General features: G+C 45.3%; 1 protein-coding gene across 3 annotated transcripts in view; it reads left to right on the top strand.

The window, feature by feature from the left end:
- LOC115166809 (activating signal cointegrator 1) overlaps positions 1 to 21,482 on the top strand; it is a 75,343-nt gene extending 53,861 nt beyond the window's left edge. For 2 of the 3 annotated variants that reach the window (XM_029720644.1, XM_029720646.1), the window contains one exon: positions 21,116 to 21,482. In XM_029720644.1, coding sequence (XP_029576504.1) covers positions 21,116 to 21,180 — 65 coding nt within the window. In that variant the 3' untranslated portion in view covers positions 21,181 to 21,482. Of the gene's footprint in view, positions 1 to 2,617; positions 2,734 to 21,115 lie in introns of all 3 variants that reach the window. The other variant, XM_029720643.1, reaches the window with a different exon arrangement.
- Positions 21,483 to 22,419: the final 937 nt, after the last annotated feature.

Consider the following 22,419-nt stretch of genomic DNA (forward strand, 5'->3'; position numbering starts at 1 on the left):
CTGACATTTGCTGGCATTTACAGGACGAGTAACTGTTTTCTGGCTGGTGTTTTTTGCTCAAGCTGAGTCGTCTTAGAGGCCCTTTTGAAATGAATAAACCACATATTGGCTCTGTGATGACCCGTCTCCCACTGATTAGCTAAAGAAACAAAGCTATGGTCAATAGCAGCACCGAGGCCACAATTATGTCAAAATACAATTTTTTTGTTCATATAATCTCCACATCAATTGAAAATTGGCACCTCTTTGAACAAGGTCAATGATGGTACAAGTGAAGAGGCCATTTTGAGAGGCTAGCCTAGCTGGCTGTTATTAGCCATTAGCTTAATTCCCTGGCCTTTAAACACAAACACCTGGAGGCCAGGGGCAGTCCTGACCGTGAGGTCAGCCCCTGTTAAGCTGAAGCTTTCGTCTCGCGAGCTCCCTCCTTCCCCCCCTCCTCCATAGTGTTTCATTAGTGTTTCACCGACTCCATTACCCTGCTGTAATGTGCACTTAGCTGCCTAATCTCCATGCGGCTGACATGTGACTCCCCCAGTGCACTTTGCACACCTTCTCTCATTTGATCAGGGGACATCCTCTGAGAATGCCAATTTACTGGTTAATGCAGAAGAGGCATGTGTTCCTTTCTTGCTATCACTCAACCTTCCTGTCGCTGCACTCTATCGCACCCCCGCCTTAATTCTTACGTAATTTTTAAAATTCTGTCCCATTTCCTCATTGCTGTTTCTGCTCAAGGTGTTATTTTCAATGCTAATGAGGCACAGCAGCGAGCAGCGGTTTGTGGCGAGGCAAGCTGAAAAGATGGTGATATGCTAATGAAGACGGTTCAAACACGAGCGATTCTCCTCAATAAAGCTAAAGCGCTACATGCTGTTATGCTTGAGGTCAATGTGTTCACTTCAGCACCGTTCTTCACTTTTTCCTACAACCCATGAGACCTGCAAATGGAGGACCAGTAATTGAAGAAAGCGCATACTTTCTCAAGACTAGCACTTAAAAACAGTTCAAGGGTTCAAACTACCTTGAAGAGGTAAACAACTTGTTCTGGGTTTTTGTTGAAGGCATAGGTTTTGCCTGTCCATCTGTGTTTACCTCAAGGGCTTATGTTGTCTCTATGCATCATGCTTGCTAGCACTGCTGCACTTTGCCCACTCTCACTGTGAGCACATGCCCAGCCACTAGCCATAACTCTCTCTGGTAGTCTAGGAGATGTGCTGATCTGTCCAAGCTCTTGGATAGGTTTGGAATTCCATTTGTAAGGGTGGCAGGTAGCCTAGCAGTTAGAGCGTTGGGCTAGTAACCGAAAGGTTGCTAGTTCGAATCCCCGAGCACCAGGGTTGACGTTGATATTGGCAGACCCTGGCCGTGACCCCACTCTCCAAGGGTGTCTCGGGGGGAGTTGGGATATGCACAAAACACATTTCCATTCCACACCTGCCTGTATATGTACATGTGTGAAATAGGACAAATATAAGCACCTAATTATTATTATAAGCCCCCAGCAATTAGGCCAATGTTTCTGGCATTCCCTATCGCTAATTAACTGGAACCAGCAAAGCTTTCCTCTGAATCTCGACTGGGTTGTGTGTCTTCCAACAGATCTCATGTCCCAGTTTAGTATCCCACACAGTTTTTCACACCAGAGATATAGCCGCAGATCGAGACCGTAATCACTGGGAAATATCACATCTTTTCCCTCCATTTTGACAGTTCACATTGCAGAGATGTACAGCTCACCAGCCTGTGCATCTGAAAATAATCTCCTTCGTCTTGACTTGTCAGAACAAAATGTGAGAACCCAGAGGGGTTCTCCACTGAGTCAGCGATGAGGGAGGGAGATGTCAAAGACGTTGTGGCTCTATTTCAAACCAGTTCCACCTGCAGGCAGCTTTCGCTAAGTAGTTCCTGTTGTTTAGCTCGCCACAGCTAAGGCCAATGAAAAGAATGCCGTGACAAGAGCTAAAGCAACGACTAAGTAAACTGATTAATGCGTAACTGTGAGCAAAGTTGGCCCCAGGTAGTAAGCTACATCTGTTACAAATGACTTCATAGATCTATGGAGAGAGACTGGCATGATGTCAGCTAGCCTCACTGCAGGTGTTTAGCTTCAACGTTATGTTATTAGCTTCACTGTTTTGCTAATGGGAAGAATTTATTCAAGTAATCCTTTTGCTTGTAGTCTGTAGTCACCCACTTCTTTTTTAATTATATGGATATGCATGCATATACTATCTCAGTCGGTAGAGCATGGCACTTACCATGCCAATGGTCTTGAGTTGGATTCCCGCTGGGGCCACCCATATGTACAAATGTATGCATGCATGACTGTAAGTTGCCTTGGGGAAAAGCATCTGCTAAATAACATATTATACTACTATAGCATCTACTTTCCTTTCCCAGATTATTCCATTATTATTATTATTATTATTATTATTATGATTATTATACTATTAAGTAGCACAACTTGTCACCAAAGTTTCATCATATAAACGAATATATCAACTTTAGCCCTAAAGACTCTTTAGTTCTACTTTACACTTGTGGTGTTAGGCTAGTTGTTGCATTGTTCTGACCAACATGTTATCTCTGCTAATGTCTGTTCTAACCAACTTAGCCCAGGATCAGGGACCTGAGCAGGATAATCCCTCGTCTGGCTCCACCCCCCCCACACCCCCCTCCACGTTGGGCCAGCAAGCTGTCTTTGTGCCATGCATCCTGAGTTGGCCTGAGGTGTGGTGGGGGTTCTACTTAATATAAATGTCTTAGAAACAACACCCCTTTCCTCACTTTATGGCTATGCTAACATCTTTTAAAGCTAGAATCCTTGGTTGCTACATCCACTTTTGGACTTATAAATGAATGATATATACCCATTGATTCTTGAAGACTATAACGTGTACAGTAAATGCCTCATGAGCTTAGTTCAACTGTCTTACCCCATCATAATCCAATATATAAACTTGTTTTACGCCAATGTTTGTAAACAACGTAAATGCAAACGAACAATGTACAGCTTCAAAACATGGTTAAAACTATACATTTGGTATCATGGATGGTCAGTCCTTGCATCCATAGCTCTGTCTATTAATTTGAGAGTGGTTACATTTCTCCAGCCTCATCCCTTAGCTTTTTAGAAAAAACAAGGGGTACAGAGCACGCTTTGTTATTGTTTCAATTAAGGATTCTAGCTTTAAGCTAGCAATTAGCTATGCAGCGAACGTCTAACAATTGTAACTGTTACTTACCGCAAGTGATCTGGTACGTGCTTCCTTTCTTCCTGCCTTCCTTGAAGCAATCACTGATCCAATATTATTGGAATGGTGAAAGCTACATAGAGGAATACTTGCTTTCACCCATACTATCGGGTAAGATCTGTGAATACATGAAGAAAGATCATTTTGGGGGGTCTTTAAAAAGCTTCAGATTGTGAATTTGTTTGCTTACCCTACAGTAACTAACACATAAACCTCCATTGATGTGACTTGTAGACAAGAGCTAGCTTTATGAAGCAGGCTAGTTGCTACACTCTAAGAACAACAAGTGCTATCTACAACCAAAAAGGGTTATTGGGCTGTCCCCATAGGAGAACCCTTTGAAGAACCCATTTTGTTTCCAGATATAACCCTTTGAGGTAGAACACTTTTGGATTCTATGTAGAACCCTCTCCACAGAGTATTGTACATAGAACCCAAATGGGTTCTGCCTGGAACCAAAGAGGGTTCTACCTGCAATCAAAAAGGGTTCTCCTATGAGGACAGCCTCAGGAACCCATTTCAAACCCTTTTTTCTAAGGGTGTAGATAACCTACAAATCATACCGTGTGCAACAATTTCCTAGTCCAATGAAAAAAAACACTTCTTGGCTTTCTTGTTTGAAGTGTGTTCTTCCAACGTTAGAGTGCTACCAAGACTGGTGTACAGTACATGGGAATAGATTAGAGAGAGAACTGAAGACAGAGGGATTTTAGAGAAGGCAAGGTGAGTTTTAAAGACAAATGGCAGTAATAAAGAGATATGAGTCATAAGAGTTCAGAGTATTTCCGTTGTATGAACTTTGTTAAAAGTCAAGGAATTTAAAGTAATAGAGGAAGCTGGAACAATCTAATAATGAATGTATCCATTGAATTTCAGTTGTCAAAAAGGGATATTTGTTCTTGGGAAAAGTGGATGTAAAACAGGTGGAACTGGTTATATAAGATATGTCTCTGGTGAACTCAAAATAGTTGTGGCTTTGGAATCTGCTTCAAATTCCTCACAAAGAGTTATAGCCCACACCTTTGTATTTGAAGTCGGCTGAGAAGACTGAAGACAACTCTTAATGTTTCAATAAATGGTTTATTTGGAAAGGTGGCTGGGGGATTATAATAATCCTGCAGCCTATGTTTTATTATTAATGGCATGCATTTCCTCTGTGCCATGAACATTCATCTCACTCATTACTGGATTCCTCCTCCCTGATTTTTCAGCAGACATATTTATTCCGACCGGGACTATACCAGTATCACGATGCTTGTTAGTATCATGGCAAGGAAACAAAACACAAAGCGGATTTAACTTCTTTAGGAAAACAGACGTGATGTTGGAAACAAACATCATTATGTTCTCATTCAGAGTCACATGTATTTATTTTCTATCTATAGCTCACAATATTTTACATACAGCAGGTGTTTAAAGGACTAAAGAGTTTGATCTGCTTCGTGTTTTCATTTTTCCCATGGATTTTTTTTGGCAACACTGGTATCGTCACATTGCTGATATATTAAACAATATTAAGAAAAATGTTCTTTCACATTATAAATTGGCTCTATTCTTTATAAATCCATCATTTGTTTTTAGTAATCAATTATCTTTAGTGTTATGACATTTTTGTCATTTAGCAGACGTTCTTGTCCAGAGCAACTTACAGTTGCTGTATTGACGTAAAGATGGCTAGGTGAGACAACCACACATCAGATACATTTTCCCTCAATAAAGTAGTTATCAGCAAAGTCAGCGCTAATAGGAGGAGGTAAGTGCAGGGTTAGATATATTTTAATATTTCAACTTTTAAAAATGCAAATTGGTGGATCATCACTTCAAACCGATGGTTGAGAATCTTCCATCTCATGTCAGACACCAGGCACATGATCCCACCAGCACTTATTTAGTGCTTGGGCATGGAATGTTTAGGCTAATGTTCATATTGAGTGATTTGGTCATTGGCTGTACGTTGGGTGCATCTTGTCAAGTAGTTAATGCATTGACATATTGCATTCTATTATGTAGGGCCGGGACGATACTAGTAACGCTCTATTGTTTCCATGGCAAAAATGAAAACACGAAGAAGATCAACCTCTTTGGTCCTTTAAAAACATGCTGTATGTAAAATATTGTGTCCTATAGCTTGGAAAATATATAAATACATGTGACTCTGGATGACATCATGATATTTGTTTTCAACATAAGGGCTGTTTTCCTAAAGAACTTAAATCCGCTTTGAGGTTTGTTTGCTTGCCACGATACTAAGGAGTATCTCGATACTGGTCTGGTCCCAGCCCTACTGTAGTACTATGGTAAACTGACGTTTGTGTCCCCCCAGTATGACTTGTTTAAAGACAGTAATTGGCTTACGGAAGATATTGTACACAATCCGACTGCTTGCTTCAAACCAAAACCAGTCCAGAACCAGCTGAGTAGACAAGTAACAGCAGATTGACCTTGGGGTCAACGTTGATTAAGCAGGCTTATGGAGCGAACCAGTTAACTCTCAAGCATATGTTCTGCCTCAGCCTGTTTTTGCTGCATCAAGCAAAAACAATTAACCAACCAACTGAAATTGTCACAGCGATACAGTACCTCCCATCTGTTTCCTCCTCCTGCGTGATACTTCCTTACATGCTTTTTCACCACATAATGTTAGCCTGCACAGTCCGTGTTTGTAGACGGATGTCGGCTTCTTTTTGTAGACCATATACAGTACCACGTGCCACTCTAAACGTTTCTGACATGTGGCAGGCAGGACCCTTGGGGTTGCCCTCTGAAGTTTTACGTTGCTAGCTACCTAGCTAACTGTGTTGGCTGCCCTCTGCCTTGCGTCACCGGTTTGTTCTTCTTCACACACCACCTAAGAGCAACTGAGCTTCCGGAATACTATGTACGCAAGTGTCAGTCCCAGCTGAGCCTCTCTTACAGTGGGCTAAATGAGCTACTTAACGCCCCCAGGCTTGCAAATAACCTGATTACCAATGACTGTAAAATGATGTCGCTACTGATGCTGACAGTCCTTTATATTGTTTTGGATTTTGGTCTTCAGCTAGGCTCTACATTTAAAATGTTCCCCAATCAGCCCACACCAACCTCACTCTTCATAATTATGGAGCACGCCGTCTTAAATCCTCTGGCTGCTCGTTAAGCTCTGGAGGAGCAGGGTTGACCCACTTTACATGGGAGCCTATGGAACCCCTGGTGAACAGACAAGCCCCTCCTGCACCAGGAAGCTCTCTCTCCTGACAGAATATAATATGACGTTTAGCAGACACTTTTATCCAATGACACTTAGTCATGCGTGCATACTTTACATACAGGTGTTCCCGGGAATCAAACCCACTATCCTGGCGTTGCAATCGCCATGTTCTACTAACTGAGCTACAGAGGACCGTGCTCTACTAACTGAGCTACAGGGGACCGGGCTCTACTAACTGAGCTACAGAGGACCGTGTTCTACTAACTGAGCTACAGAGGACCGTGCTCTACTAACTGAGCTACAGAGGACCGTGCTCTACTAACTGAGCTTCAGGGGACCGTGCTCTACTAACTGAGCTACAGGGGACCGGGCTCTACTAACTGAGCTACAGAGGACCGTGTTCTACTAACTGAGCTACAGGGGACCGTGCTCTACTAACTGAGCTACAGAGGACCGTGCTCTACTAACTGAGCTACAGGGGACCGGGCTCTACTAACTGAGCTACAGAGAACCAATCAGGTTTTTAGAGCCACATGCAAAAAAAATTATATGAGTCTTATGCATTATAACCATTGATGCATTTATTCAGGCTTTCATAAGGGCCTTTTATGATAGTATGTTTTTGATGCCTAATGTCTGTATGTGATTAATTCTGAATGCATCTGTAGCGTAAGGGCTGTTCAAAGGAGCTGTGGGCTGTTAGCCAGTCTTCTCATGCACTGCTACTGGGTGATAGAAGGTACTATACATTAATTCACTATGCATTATACACAGGTGGTTCTGGTAGAGAAGTTCTGCCCGTACTGTGGTCCACTCACTGAATAACAGAGGCTTTTAAATAACTCTCTGTGCCTGGCTTTGCAGGTTGATCTCTGACACAATCGATCACTGTTAGAATGTAAGATTTAGTTAAGCAATAAGGCACGAGGGGGTGTGGTATATGGCCAATATACTACGGCTAAGGGCTGTTCTTATGCATGACGCAACGAGGAGTGCCTGGATACAGCCCTTAGCCGTGGTATATTGGCCATATACCACAAACCCTCGAGGTGCCTTATTGCTTAATTAAATCTTACATTATAGTTATTTAAAAGCTATTATAAACTGGTTACCAATGTAATTAGAGCAGTAAAAATACATGTTTTGTCATACCCGTGGTATACGGTCTTATATACCATGGCTGTCAGCCAATCAGCATTCAGGGCTAGAACCAGTTTATAATAAACCATATTCCATTATTGTATTTGAGGGAGCTCCATGCTGTAATGTTTATACACCCCTCTGACGTGTACAAAGTAATGAAAGTGTAACGAGCTCTGAAATTGGACCATGTAGATATTCAGACATTGACTCCTCTGATCTTATTAGCAATGTATCAGTGATGAAGAATGGGGCTTCCATCATGTAGGCAGTGCACACACACACACACACACACACACACACACACGAGTGTCAAGCAGAGCTCTCACACAGAGAAGCCAGCGATACAATACACAACGTTAATTATCCATTTAAAACCATGGCCCATTGGCAGTGCTGAAGCACCGCTGCTGGAAAAGCCTCTCAGAGAGCCATAATTGCTTCTTATCTTTTGGAGGTCACACTGTGTCCAGTAGAACTAATCAATCTCTGGCTCAGACCTGCTGTTAGCCCCAAAGAGCTCCATAAAATAACATTCTGAACATTTGGACCATTTTAGATACCCCACCTTCTCCTAAAAGAAATCAATAGCTGCTCATGGCGGGTGGGTAAGTCTGCTCTGTTGCTAAGGAATAGTGATGGGGAGCTGGCCGGTGGGTAAGTCTGCTCTGTTGCTAAGGAATAGTGACGGGGAGCTGGCCGGTGGGTAAGTCTGCTCTGTTGCTAAGGAATAGTGACGGGGAGCTGGCCGGTGGGTAAGTCTGCTCTGTTGCTAAGGAATAGCGACGGGGAGCTGGTCGGTGGGTAAGTCTGCGTTGTTGCTAAGGAATAGCGAATGGGAGCTGGCCGGTGGGTAAGTCTGCTCTGTTGCTAAGGAATAGCGACGGGGAGCTGGCCGGTGGGTAAGTCTGCGTTGTTGCTAAGGAATAGCGACGGGGAGCTGGCCGGTGGGTAAGTCTGCTCTGTTGCTAAGGAATAGCGACGGGGAGCTGGCCGGTGGGTAAGTCTGCGTTGTTGCTAAGGAATAGCGACGGGGAGCTGGCCGGTGGGTAAGTCTGCGTTGTTGCTAAGGAATAGCGACGGGGAGCAGGCCGGTGGGTAAGTCTCCTCTGTTGCTAAGGAATAGCGACGGGGAGCTGGCCGGTGGGTAAGTCTGCTCTGTTGCTAAGGAATAGCGACGGGGAGCTGGCCGGTGGGTAAGTCTGCGTTGTTGCTAAGGAATAGCGACGGGGAGCTGGCCGGTAAGTCTGCTCTGTTGCTAAGGAATAGTGGTGGGAGCTGGCCGGTGGGTAAGTCTGCTCTGTTGCTAAGGAATAGCGACGGGGAGCTGGCCGGTGGGTAAGTCTGCTCTGTTGATAAGGAATAGCGACGGGGAGCTGGCCGGTGGGTAAGTCTGCTCTGTTGATAAGGAATAGCGACGGGGAGCTGGCCGGTGGGTAAGTCTGCTCTGTTGATAAGGAATAGTGACGGGGAGCTGGCCGGTGGGTAAGTCTGCGTTGTTGCTAAGGAATAGTGACGGGAGCTGGCCGGTGGGTAAGTCTGCTCTGTTACTAAGGAATAGCGACGGGGAGCTGGCCGGTGGGTAAGTCTGCGTTGTTGCTAAGGAATAGCGACGGGGAGCTGGCCGGTGGGTAAGTCTGCTCTGTTGCTAAGGAATAGCGACGGGGAGCTGGCCGGTGGGTAAGTCTGCGTTGTTGCTAAGGAATAGCGACGGGGAGCTGGCCGGTGGGTAAGTCTGCTCTGTTGATAAGGAATAGCGACGGGGAGCTGGCCGGTGGGTAAGTCTGCGTTGTTGCTAAGGAATAGTGACGGGGAGCTGGCCGGTGGGTAAGTCTGCTCTGTTGATAAGGAATAGCGACGGGGAGCTGGCCGGTGGGTAAGTCTGCTCTGTTGATAAGGAATAGTGACGGGGAGCTGGCCGGTGGGTAAGTCTGCGTTGTTGCTAAGGAATAGCGACGGGGAGCTGGCCGGTGGGTAAGTCTGCTCTGTTGCTAAGGAATAGCGACGGGGAGCTGGCCGGTGGGTAAGTCTGCTCTGTTGCTAAGGAATAGCGACGGGGAGCTGGCCGGTGGGTAAGTCTGCTCTGTTGCTAAGGAATAGTGACGGGGAGCTGGCCGGTGGGTAAGTCTGCGTTGTTGCTAAGGAATAGCGACAGGGAGCTGGCCGGTGGGTAAGTCTGCTCTGTTGCTAAGGAATAGCGACAGGGAGCTGGCCGGTGGGTAAGTCTGCGTTGTTGCTAAGGAATAGTGGTGGGAGCTGGCCGGTGGGTAAGTCTGCTCTGTTGCTAAGGAATAGTGACGGGGAGCTGGCCGGTGGGTAAGTCTGCTCTGTTGATAAGGAATAGTGACGGGGAGCTGGCCGGTGGGTAAGTCTGCTCTGTTGATAAGGAATAGCGACGGGGAGCTGGCCGGTGGGTAAGTCTGCTCTGTTGATAAGGAATAGTGACGGGGAGCTGGCCGGTGGGTAAGTCTGCTCTGTTGATAAGGAATAGCGACGGGGAGCTGGCCGGTGGGTAAGTCTGCTCTGTTGATAAGGAATAGCGACGGGGAGCTGGCCGGTGGGTAAGTCTGCTCTGTTGATAAGGAATAGTGACGGGGAGCTGGCCGGTGGGTAAGTCTGCTCTGTTGATAAGGAATAGTGACGGGGAGCTGGCCGGTGGGTAAGTCTGCTCTGTTGATAAGGAATAGCGACGGGGAGCTGGCCGGTGGGTAAGTCTGCTCTGTTGATAAGGAATAGTGACGGGGAGCTGGCCGGTGGGTAAGTCTGCTCTGTTGATAAGGAATAGCGACGGGGAGCTGGCCGGTGGGTAAGTCTGCTCTGTTGATAAGGAATAGTGACGGGGAGCTGGCCGGTGGGTAAGTCTGCTCTGTTGATAAGGAATATCGACGGGGAGCTGGCCGGTGGGTAAGTCTGCTCTGTTGATAAGGAATAGTGACGGGGAGCTGGCCGGTGGGTAAGTCTGCTCTGTTGATAAGGAATAGCGACGGGGAGCTGGCCGGTGGGTAAGTCTGCTCTGTTGATAAGGAATAGCGACGGGGAGCTGGCCGGTGGGTAAGTCTGCTCTGTTGATAAGGAATAGTGACGGGGAGCTGGCCGGTGGGTAAGTCTGCGTTGTTGATAAGGAATAGCGACGGGGAGCTGGCCGGTGGGTAAGTCTGCTCTGTTGATAAGGAATAGCGACGGGGAGCTGGCCGGTGGGTAAGTCTGCTCTGTTGATAAGGAATAGCGACGGGGAGCTGGCCGGTGGGTAAGTCTGCTCTGTTGATAAGGAATAGTGACGGGGAGCTGGCCGGTGGGTAAGTCTGCGTTGTTGATAAGGAATAGCGACGGGGAGCTGGCCGGTGGGGTGGGTCAGATTGATTTAGTATTACGCCGCTCGCTTTTTTGAAATGAAGGGTCCTCAGTCCGACCGCTCGCCTCTGCTGCTCCCATTTCTTGGGGTGATGGCCAGTGTGATGAGGTTACCAGTATCACGTTAAGTAGGGGGGGAAACGTTTTGAAATAGCACGATCTGAAAAGGTCATTTTGGTTGCCAAGAAAGAATTCCTATGGCTTCAGTTCCTACTAATTTGTGTGACGGGAAGTAATGCTTTGCCAAACAGGAATATGAGGGCGCTAGTTGTGTGTTGTGACACGTTTTCCATAATTATCAACCCCCCACCAAAGCCTGCATTTAATTGTTAACCCTCTTAAGTGTTTCAATAGGAAACATAACAGCAAACCGTTAATCAGAAGGGGCTTTATTACCCCCTGTCGGTTTCCTCTTCCCCTCCCCCCACCTCTCCCTATTCATTTCATAGCCATGCAGGCATTTGATGTGCTAGTTTGCTGCCTGAGGAACAGAGGAATGTAGTAGTATCTAGGGGAGGACATAGGGAGGTGGTAGGCTTTGAATTGGTCCCGTCGTTTAAATGTCACCAGGACAGCTCTGTGGGAGGTAGGGGTGAGGAAGGTCGGGCGGGGAAGGTGAGACGATAGCTGCTGGTAGTGTGTGTGTGTTGTGTGTGTGTGTGTGTATGTGTGTGTGTGTGTGTGTGTGTGTGTGTGTGTGTGTGTGTGTGTGTGTGTGTGTGTGTGTGTGTGTGTGTGTGTGTGTGTGTGTGTGTGTGAGAGAGTGATAGCAGCATGGCTCAATTTCCATTTTTATTAACAATCCAGTTACCTCTTCATGGAGAGGGATGGAATGGGCCCGGCAGATCAATGTCATCGTGCCTCCAGCATGCCAAGGAGCCTGGCCGCGGTGTTAACCACTTCCTCCCCCCCTCTTTACACACACTGCCCTCTCCCACCAATCAGTAGCCTGAATAGAGATTGGCAGGCCCATCAACACTGCACTCCCCACTCTGAAGACCGACATGGACATCCACAGCCCCTGGAGACTGCATCGTAACCTTGGGCTAACATAACCTTGGGCTAACATAACCTTGGGCTAAATGGACTACTTAACCAGACCACTTGATCTTCCTGTTAGCAGCAATGTCACATTCACAAATACCATTGACTCCTTTAAAAATGGCAAGCTACTGAACTGTAAAAGACTTGTCAGAAGAAAATCCAGACATTTCTAGTCATAAATATGGCTATTAAATGATGTCAGAAGTGTGTTTTTTAAGCCATTGACGAGGCTCAGAGAAAGTGTTGCTCTAAAACACAGCTTGTCCAACCTAAGAATGAAGTCTCTGACGCCATATTAGACAGCTCAGAGGAGATAGAATATCCTGTGGTGTGACTGTCACAAAAACACATTCCCCTGTGTCTGCTTATAACTGTCAAAATTCCAAAACAACAATTCCATGTTCTCTAGTCTACTTTAAGTTGTCATTCTTTGGCACCAACAACATCTCGCCAACACAATGGCCAACGTCTTTCGACGGACATTTCAATTACCAACGTTTTCATAGCTCAAATGGGTAACAAACAATGTGAGAGCTGTAAGAGTCATTTGGGAAATGGCAGTCAGATGAATATAATGGGATTGAATAGATAAGATGCTTAGATAGGGGACATTGGACATTGTTTAGCTAGCAGTGTAGTGCTCCTACAGTACTCTCACCAGAGTGGGAACACAGAGGCTCTGTATGGAGAATGGTTGCTGAGTTAACATGAACTGGGGCTGGTGTTGGATACAAAGCATTGCTCCTCTTTCTCCTCACCATTGGTCCTTTTAAAGCCATGTGTGCATGTCATAACAACAGTGTATATATCTATTAATAGTTTTGTTGTGGAAGTGGAGCAACCCAAATATTCATCCCCATGTAGGTAAAAAGTCATGTTATATTTATAAACCAAGCTATAGAGGGGAATAAGCTACTGTAGGGATTTAGATCCTGACTACATAATGTTTCTCTTGTTATGTCTCTAGCTTACTCTCTCAGTTTCACACACACACACACACACACACACACACACACACACACACACACACACACACACACACACACACACACAGATGTCTCCGTGTGCATGGAGGCACTTCACTGGGGCTTTTCCCCAGAGATGAGCCTTGCACTTGAGCTGACCGTTAAACAAACGCTACTGTACACAGTCACGTGGGAACACAGCAATCCTCCCACCTGATGTCTGTTGTGTGTGTGTGTGTGTGTGTGTGTGTGTGTATCAGAGGGAGCCTGAGAGAGCGCCTGCAGGGGTGTCAGTGAAGGTTTAAGATATTCAGCTTGCTGTCAACGCTGACACATTTCTCCCTCTGCTCCGCTGCACTGATATGCAAATGAAGCCTCCTCAGAATGCGGAGCACTAGATCAGCATAAACGTATTCCCCCTCTGCTCTCTCTACCCCTCTCCCTATCTCTCTCCCCTCTTTACCTCTCTCCCCTCTCTCTTCTCTCTTTCTCTTTCTCTCTCCCCTTTCTTCCCTCTCTTCTTGCTCTCTGAGACTCACTCTTTCTCTCTCTCTCTATGAGACTCTCTCTCTCTGAGACTCTCTCTCTCTGAGACTCTCTCTCTCTGAGACTCTCTCTGAGTCTCTCTCTCTGAGGCTCTCTCTACCTCTGAGTGTGTCTCTCTCTCTCTGAGTGTGTCTCTCTCTCTGAGACTCTCTCTCTCTCGGAAACTTTCTCTCTCGGAAACTCTCTCTCTCTGAGACTCTCTCTCTCTCTCTCTCCCTGAGACTCTCTCTCTCTGAGACTCTCTCTCTCTGGGACTCTCTGTTTGGTCTTGACTGTTCTGTTCTTGACTTATGCCCCTGATAAAGGATTTGATTGTTTCTCTCAAAAGAAACTGTGATGTATAGGCAAGAGAATTGGTCTACACACACACACAAGCGTTCTGAAGGTTGGTGTGTGTGTGTGTGTGTGTGTGTGTGTGTGTGTGTGTGTGTGTGTGTGTGTGTGTGTGTGTGTGTGTGTGTGTGTGTGTGTGTGTGTGTGTGTGTGTGTGTGTGTGTGTGTGTGTGTGTGTATAACCCCTCTCCAAATCCCAAATGATAGAACAATGACAGCCCCTTACCGCCAATGTAGAGATACAATTAGTCTTATCATCAAAGCCTCTGAAATAAGCTATCTCCCCAAAATACTGTGTCATCAGTAATCTAGTCCCGACACAATGTCATCTAAATGCCAATGTCTGTCCCCAGTGATCCATTCAAAGCCCACGCTACATTTCCATTCTAATTAGATGTGGGCAGTCAACAGGCTTCTTTATAGGAACAATTTTTTAATAACCAGCAGTATTGACTTTTTCAGAGTCCCTCATTGGCTGTTAGAAAGAAGTTCCTGTTGATATGTTGTCCCTTTGACATTGGGGCTGCAGGGGAACGAAGTCTCTGTCTAGAAACCCAGCGTAAACACACGCCTATCGCTAAAGCCTGTCATGCTGTTTCTTTGGGCTCTCTGTATTTGCAGTGGTGTGTGAAATATACATCAAAAGAAAGCTGTCCCTGCAGGACTTTACCACTGACCCTATTCTTATGACCGGTTAATTAACACGCAGAGAAAAATAGAATAATCTTGATTGAATGACTTCTTTTAATTCATTACAAAATGATTGTCACTTACCATTAGAAGAGGGTTGAATATAACCCAGCTTCCTGATCCACCATGATGGGGCAGTATGTCATTCTTACAACTTTAATACAGGCATTGTGATATGCCACTCAAGTTATATCAATGTCTTATTATGATTGAAATAATACAAAATATGAATTTGTGTTGCCCCCTCAGCGGTTTAGCTGATTTGATGATTTTTATAGCCGGGCCAATGTTTCTGAGGCATTTGACTACCTGAGGAGACATGGGGATTTTAGCGACGGCACTTTGCGTTAACCAGAGTGCCATGATGGAAGCTAATGAGAAAGGAATGAAATGTCTTCTGGACACGTGCCCTCGCTGCAGCAGCATTGCCTTGGGGGCGTTTACTTCACACGAGGTCGTGGTGATTCAGCATTAGCACAAGGCGATCCCACTGTATCTAACACACTGCGTCGCTGCTGCACCAGTCACTCTGGCTCTCACTGTAAGAGCCCAGGGTGATTGATAACCACTGGGGAGCTGGCTCCATACTGGAATTACTCATGTACACAGGAGGAATCTGTTTCCCTCGGTTGGGGCACATTAGTATGGGTGACCCTTGTCACTGGGAGATTTTTCACTGGAAAACCCCCAGTCAATGTTATGTGAGTAGGTTATAGAGTTATTAGACCAGAATGTGCTCTCTCCTTTTCTCCCTCCCTCTTTCCCCCTTAAACATGTCCGTTCTGGGCATTCTGTCCATTCTGGAAGTGGCCAAATATCCGGGAGTAGATTTCTGAAATGCTTCTTGATTATTTAAACCAACTCATTTGAACATGGTGCCATTTTACTGGCCAATCTCCTGGAAAGAGATGCTGTGAAGCAGGATTAATACGATGATGAAGTCATAGAAGAAACATGGACGCCACACATGGCAGCCAGACTGATTCCCTCCTTTTCGGCTCATTCACTTCCATTGGCTTTAGCTCCCCCATGTAGCAGGGTAAACCTCCAGGAGAATAGTTAAATATGATTCCACAAAGCACTTTTCTATTTCTCTCTATCTCATTATTGTCTCACTTCCCCTCTTTCCAACCCACCTGAACCCACTCCCTGGGCAAGGTGCACAGCAGCAGGTGCGATCGACGGAGCGTCAGCCCCTATTTGGGACAGCGGCGTAAACACGCTGTCACCCTGCCTCAGAGTCGCTAGCTACCCACGCTCTGTCATTTGTCCTTCCCTTCCTGACCTGCCAGACTCAGGCTGCCGGCCCGGTTAGCCTAGCCTGTTGTGTGCCTGACTAAAGCAGCGCTGCAGCAACAGTAGAAATCATTCAGCCATTTCAGCCCCTCGGTGTCTATGAAAACAGCTTGAGGGGGAGAATGGAGAATGGAGAATGGAGAATGGAGAATGGAGAATGGAGAATGGAGAGAGAGAGAGAGAGAGAGAGAGAGAGAGAGAGAGAGAGAGAGAGAGAGAGAGAGAGAGAGAGAGAGAGAGAGAGAGAGAGAGAGAGAGAGAGAGAGAGAGAGAGAGAGAGAGAGAGAGAGAGAGAGAGAGAGAGGAGAGAGAGAGAGAGAGAGAGAGAGAGAGAGAGAGAGAGAGAGAGAGAGAGAGAGAGAGAGAGAGAGAGAGAGAGAGAGAGAGAGAGAGAGAGAGAGAGAGAGAGAGAGAGAGAGAGAGAGAGAGAGATATCCTCCAAGGGGAAGCTGCCTGCAAGTCGACTCACACAGCAGTACAACCCCCACTTGTAAATCTACCAGCCAGGGCTGAGGAAGAGAATGTAAATTAGGTGTGACTAACACCGGGATGAGAATCCAGGCAGGTTTCTTTCTTTTCCCCTCCCTCCTGCTGAATGATGTGTACACATCTACTTGGCTGCAGTAGTCAGTGTAGAGCCAGGAGATGTAGTCTAGGTCTGGCAGGTAGGGATTCTCTTGAGGCTCACTGAGTACGAGCTCTATTGGAAAAACCAGAAACAAGATGGATGCCATAGTGTCATCCCCATGCCTTGGCTTTAGGCCCTATCTAAACATAGATTTATACCCTGGGTATTCTCATGCCCGGTTGTATTCCCAAGCAACATTAGAATGTAGACTATTCTTTAATAGGCCATCATTGTAAATAAGAATTTGTTCTTAACTGCCTTGCCTAGTTAAATAAATATAATAATGCATTTGTATGCTTTTACTCTCCTCGTCCTCATCACAATCCTCTGTTGGTGTGGAGTAATTGCCTGTAGTCTGAGTGTATCAAGCTTTGGTTATATTTGCACAGCAATCGTAAATCACCTTAGTGAATGGGGATTATCATTCTCCAATACAAGGTATGAATACAAAGAGCTCCCTAGCTGATTCATTGATTGGCATATCGGATATCCATTATTCCTTGTTTACGCCTAGAATTATTCCATTATCCCTCAATCGACAGTGAAGTGTTGCCTTTCAGTGTTTATGATCATCTCAAGGCCATTGTATTTAATTGGTGCGGTTGTCAATGGTCCTCCATTACAGGGTAGTAGTATACAGACAGACCTCTTGGCTCCATCTCTTGGGTTCTGAGGCTGGATGTGAATGTTTATCAGAAACGATTTGGGCTCCTTCCCATCGGGCTGTAATGAGAACAGTGTGTGTATAGTATAGGGTCAGAATAGTGGTGTGGAGTGTGGACACATATCAACTGGTTAGTCTGTGTCCATAAGGAAAAAGGCTATTTTAAGCTTAGGTTCAGGGTTACGATTAGAGTAAACAGGGTTGGGAGTTTGGGTTAAGGTTTAGGGAAAATAGGATTTAAATGGAAATTAATTTTAGGTCCCCATGAGGATAGAAGAACATAACGTGTAGGGGTGTATTTTACAGGCTTGATGATGTAGCGCTAGCCCTCTGCAGACACACTGCACCTATTATTGGGCCTCCCCAGCTGTAGTGTGTGGGTAATAAACCTCTCTACAGCAGCCCCCAAACAGACCAGCAATCAATGGGAAATTATCTCACCGATCGATGTGACAGCCTCTCTCTTTCTGTCTCTATATCGCTGTCTCCCTTTCTCTTGCTCTCTCTCTTCTCCCCATCTCACGCTTTCAGCATCCAGTCTGAAATGCTGTTGCTCAGCAGCCCACTCAGCAGCCCACTCAGCAGCCCCTTCAGCCATTAACAGAGAGGATCTAGACTGAGCTGGCATTAGCACTTCCCAGACACAATCAGCCGAGCTGGCCAAACGCTAACTCTTAATTACGCACTTGACAAGTGAACTATCAGCTTGCCATGTCTGGCTTGTTGTTGTTTAGCTCCGTGGGTTTCATGGTAAATCGTTTAGGGGGGAAATACTAGTTGATTTTATATTGATGCAAAGAAGCAGTCAAATACTATTCCTGATTTGGTATGAGTGAAACTAGTGTACATGTTCTGTTAAAACCAGTCACCTGGTTTGGATTAGCCTATGCAAGAACACAAGTTTTCTGCAAGAATTCATGCTAGATGTACAGTATGTACACAACTTCAGGGGAAATGTTATTTTCACTCAGCCCAGAAACAAAGTCCTCTGTGTGGTGCAGGGCATTGGTCTGTGACATAAACATTCCCAAGCACTCAACATTGTCACTTGGGCAACCACTGTATTTTTAGCTAGTTGCCAGAATCCAGAGGCACTCCCTTTGCTGTGGAGATTTGGCTTCAGGCATAACAGAGAGACACACAAATAATACATGTCAGTATTTGAGGCAAGTTTGGAAATGGTGAGCAAACAGCACTTCTCCTTAATACCGTGCTTACACAGCCACTACCAGGGCATGGAGTTGAGCTCTAATGTGACGAGACAGATAGAAAAACAAACAGAAGTGACAGCCACTGCTGCCTGTTATACATACATCATGTTTGTCCTACCTCAGCCCCTTGGATAACCAACCTCAGTGCTAACTGTCTGAATAGTATGAGTGTTTCTGGGCTCTGCCGTGCTAGATTACAATGTGTTTAGCTGTTAACTGCTGCTTCCACACAGACGATCTAACCTAATATGGCTTGTAGTGGCCAGGGATCGCTTGAGGGGCCTATGTGATGTCAATGACCTGTGTTGGGGGAATAGAGATGCTTATTTTGGCACTAGCTACAGTATTAACGTTTTGCAAGGGCTTTGAGAATAAGTAGGTAGGGTTATGTTAAATGTCGAGCCAGGTGACTGGTTGAATAAAGAATAAATGGATGGGCTATGTTGGCGCTAAACTCCCAGATGGCTTCGATACGGCAATGAATAAGTACTGCTGAGAAATAGCCATATTAAGAGCAACGCAAATGCTAATTCAAGACTTGCAAAGAGTTCAATGTCACCAGAGGGCCTACAAAGCAGAGACCAGCGTACAGCCAACTCTTGATACCTGTTGTGCTGCTTGAATATCCACAGAGCTTTCTAGGTCAAACAGCCGCTGCTACATTTCAATTTGAGTGATTTAGGAGACGCTCTTATGCAGAACAATTTACATGAGCAATTAGGGTCAAGTGCCTTGCTCAAGGGCACATCGACAGATTTCTTTACCTTGTTGGCTCGGGGATTCAAACCAGCGACTGTACCCACCTGGAGAGAAACAGAACCAGGGTTAAAACACTACACTAACCCTCCAACGCTCTTAACCTCTAGGCTACCTGGCTGCTAGCCTGCCATTGCAGATTAACTTGAGAGTTTTCTGCACAGCGTGCCATCTGCAACTGGCCCAGGGTTGGCTTTCAACTGCTTAGCTTGTTTGTGTTAACAAGCTAACTAGTAAACATTGCTTAACCTGCGATTACAAGATATCATGACTATGCTGCGGTCCTGATTGGCGTCAAAGTCTTGGCTGTTCAAATAATCCAGTCATACAACTAGGCCTACTTCAACATAAAACTCTGCTGCTGTTTTGTACAATCTATCCTTGCCAGCAGCAGTCATATTGAGCCCTGTCATCACCCAAAGAGGAAAGTCTGCTTAGAGAGCTTCTAGTGGACGACTGTAACTTGAAATGGTTGGGTAGGATGAGAAAAGGCTGGTACTCACTACTCAGATATACTTCAGAAAAGCAATCAGACTCATGTTTGCAATGGAGGAAGGGACAGGATCTGCCGGACATGTCTTGAATTGATGGTGTCAAAGACCTGTGGAAAGCTTCTATTAGGCTCTTATCTCCTCCATTGCAGGCTATGAGGCACGTTAGTGTATGTATGGGGGGTTTCTTTGCCACTTTGACTGGTCCATAAAGCCTATTAGGAAGTCAGTCAGTGGTGTAAAGCTGGGTTAACACTATGCTCTGTATTGATGGTCCTTTGAATGTAATGTGCTGTCACCGTAGTAGCCTAGCGCCCTGTGAGGACACATCAAATATTTAAACATTTTTATTGATTTTCCACTGCAAAGGAATTGATCCCCACTCTGATAATGTAATGCAAATTATATGATTAAAGGTTTGACTAAATGATTTCACTCAGAAACCATATAACCTGTTGAAATGTATTCGAAATAAGGCTATAATAACGGGTTAAAAACTATATTCCAATACTGTGTGTGAGTAAGACACTGTTACTATTTCAAAATGAACAGGACATAGTTGATAAGACGACCTTGTGAGAGGAACAGGAACAGGGCCTCCCTAAGTTAGGGAGAGAAACAACGGCCTGGGAACAGCTAGGCTGGCAAAAGATAAGGAGACAGGTGGTCTGGGTACTGTGGAAAAATACAGCCGCCTAAAGCTGGGTGGAGTTCTTTACTGGTGTGTGTGTGTGTGTGTGTGTGTGTGTGTGTGTTAATATAAAAGGCTTTGTACATTGTAAGGATTTTCAGAGCTCTCATAAATAATCGTTTTGACCCTTTTAGGCTGGGTATCCGTCTGCTTCATTCAACCAGAATCTTACACACTCTGGTGGGGTAGACTGAGTAGTTTCATTGAAGTTCGGTTTAAGAACATTGATAACTTAATTCACGTAACAGATAACCATCCAGTATATATTCTTAATTATGAACTGGGTGGTTCGAGCCCTGTATGCTGATTGGCTGACAGCCGTGGCATATCAGACCGTATACCACGGGTATGACAAAACATGTATTTTACTGCTTTAATTACATTGGTAACCACTTTATAATAGCAATAAGGCACCTCGAGGGTTTGTGGTATATGGCCAATATACCACGGCTAAGGGCTGTATCCAGGCACTCCTCGTTGCGTCATGCATAAGAACAGCCCTTAGCCGTAGTATATTGGCCATATTGCTTAAAAGTAAACCACCTCGTATAGGAATGGTTCTGTCCAAATGGCTACTATAAGCAGGGGCTTATTAGACCTAGTTAAAAGTGTAGTGTGATGTAGCCTAGAAAGACTTGACTAGATGTACCCAGAACAAAAAGCTGAAGGCTAGTCTGTGGTAGCAGCAGGATAAACAGCCTCGCTGGCCTTTTCCCTCCTATCTGCCCCGGACGCCTCTAATCAGCAGGCCTTGAGCTCTCTGAAAGGTCATTCTGTCCCTTTGATGGTGTTTTGATTCATTCCTTCCTCCTTCTCTTCCCTCTCTCCTCCCCCTCCCTTCCTCTCTGCTTTCCCCCTTTCACAGTCAAGCTGGAGAGTCAATATCATAGGGGTGCGAAGATGGGACTGGTTCCGTCGGCGGCCGTGTGACGTTGGCGAGAGAGAGCGAGAAAGCAAAGAGAGAGTGTGGACCAGCTGGAGGAGAGGCGGAGTTTGACGAGAACATCCAGAGAGGGTCATATTCTGACTACTGTGTTTTATCAGGAGTTCCAGCAAAAAATAAATATGGACACACTGGCTATACATGGCATCCTCTCAAGGGATTTACAGTTTAAGGACGATGACTAAGCAGACATTCACCACACAGGAAAGTTATTACCAGATTCTCTACATTCTATACTGTGTACTCTTGAACAGTTGTATTTTCTGCAATAAACAATGTTGAAATTTAATTTCGGTCTTTTATTTTATTTTGACCATAGACAGGTTGGTTGTTTAGCAACAAAACCGAGGCGTTTGCAAATATGGGGAAAAACAGATGGGGTTGGCTTAGATTTTTGACCGCTTGTAAACTACAGTATATTTTGTCTACAATGTTTATTTAAAACATAAATACATTTGCACAATGAGCACTTGTCTTTCAAATACGCTGTTACAGTTGTTGGTTAGCTAGCCAGCTATTTTTTTGTTGTTGCCATATTGACATAAAATCAGTCAAAACAGAACAAGATAATACGAGCTGAAACGAGCCACTTACGATTCCCTGCATGTTAGTTTCTTGTCATTCTTGCTAGCAATCTGGCCATCCATAATCACAACAACCCACTGACTTGTACACCATGGAGACATCGTCTCATGACGTTGTCAGCTAACCCATCTATAATGAGAGGGGAAATCCAAACGAGAAAATGAATCTAAAAGAAACGTCAACCATAGCATCAAGCTCTCTTGTCCTATCAGTCATCCTCTTGTTCACTCATTCAACCGTCATTCAACCGTCACCATGCATTTTTTGTACATTTGTGAAATATAACTCTTTCCAGAAAAAACACTCCTTTCAGATGTAATGGGGTGGTGGAGGCCGAACAGGGAATTCCGTGGTGACTGACGGACCAATTGGCCACAAGCGATTAAGTTCCTGTTCTCGCTCTCCATTATATAGCTGTCAGAAGCAGGCCTCTTGAAGTCATGTCAGGCTGGCCCTCGGTGGGATTGAGTGTCCTCTTGGTGACAGGAGCATCTTTACCTCAGTAGGAGATTAACAAAGGTGCCAACCGAGCATCATGACCACACAGAGGCCCAGTCATTGAAAGCCAGCAGCGCTGGAGCCCATTAAATGACTCTTATTTAGTCTGATTTGCACCGTTCTCACCTTCAAGAAGTCACTCA

This window comes from Salmo trutta, chromosome 29 (assembly GCF_901001165.1).
Source record: "Salmo trutta chromosome 29, fSalTru1.1, whole genome shotgun sequence".
Classification (NCBI taxonomy): domain Eukaryota; kingdom Metazoa; phylum Chordata; class Actinopteri; order Salmoniformes; family Salmonidae; genus Salmo; species Salmo trutta.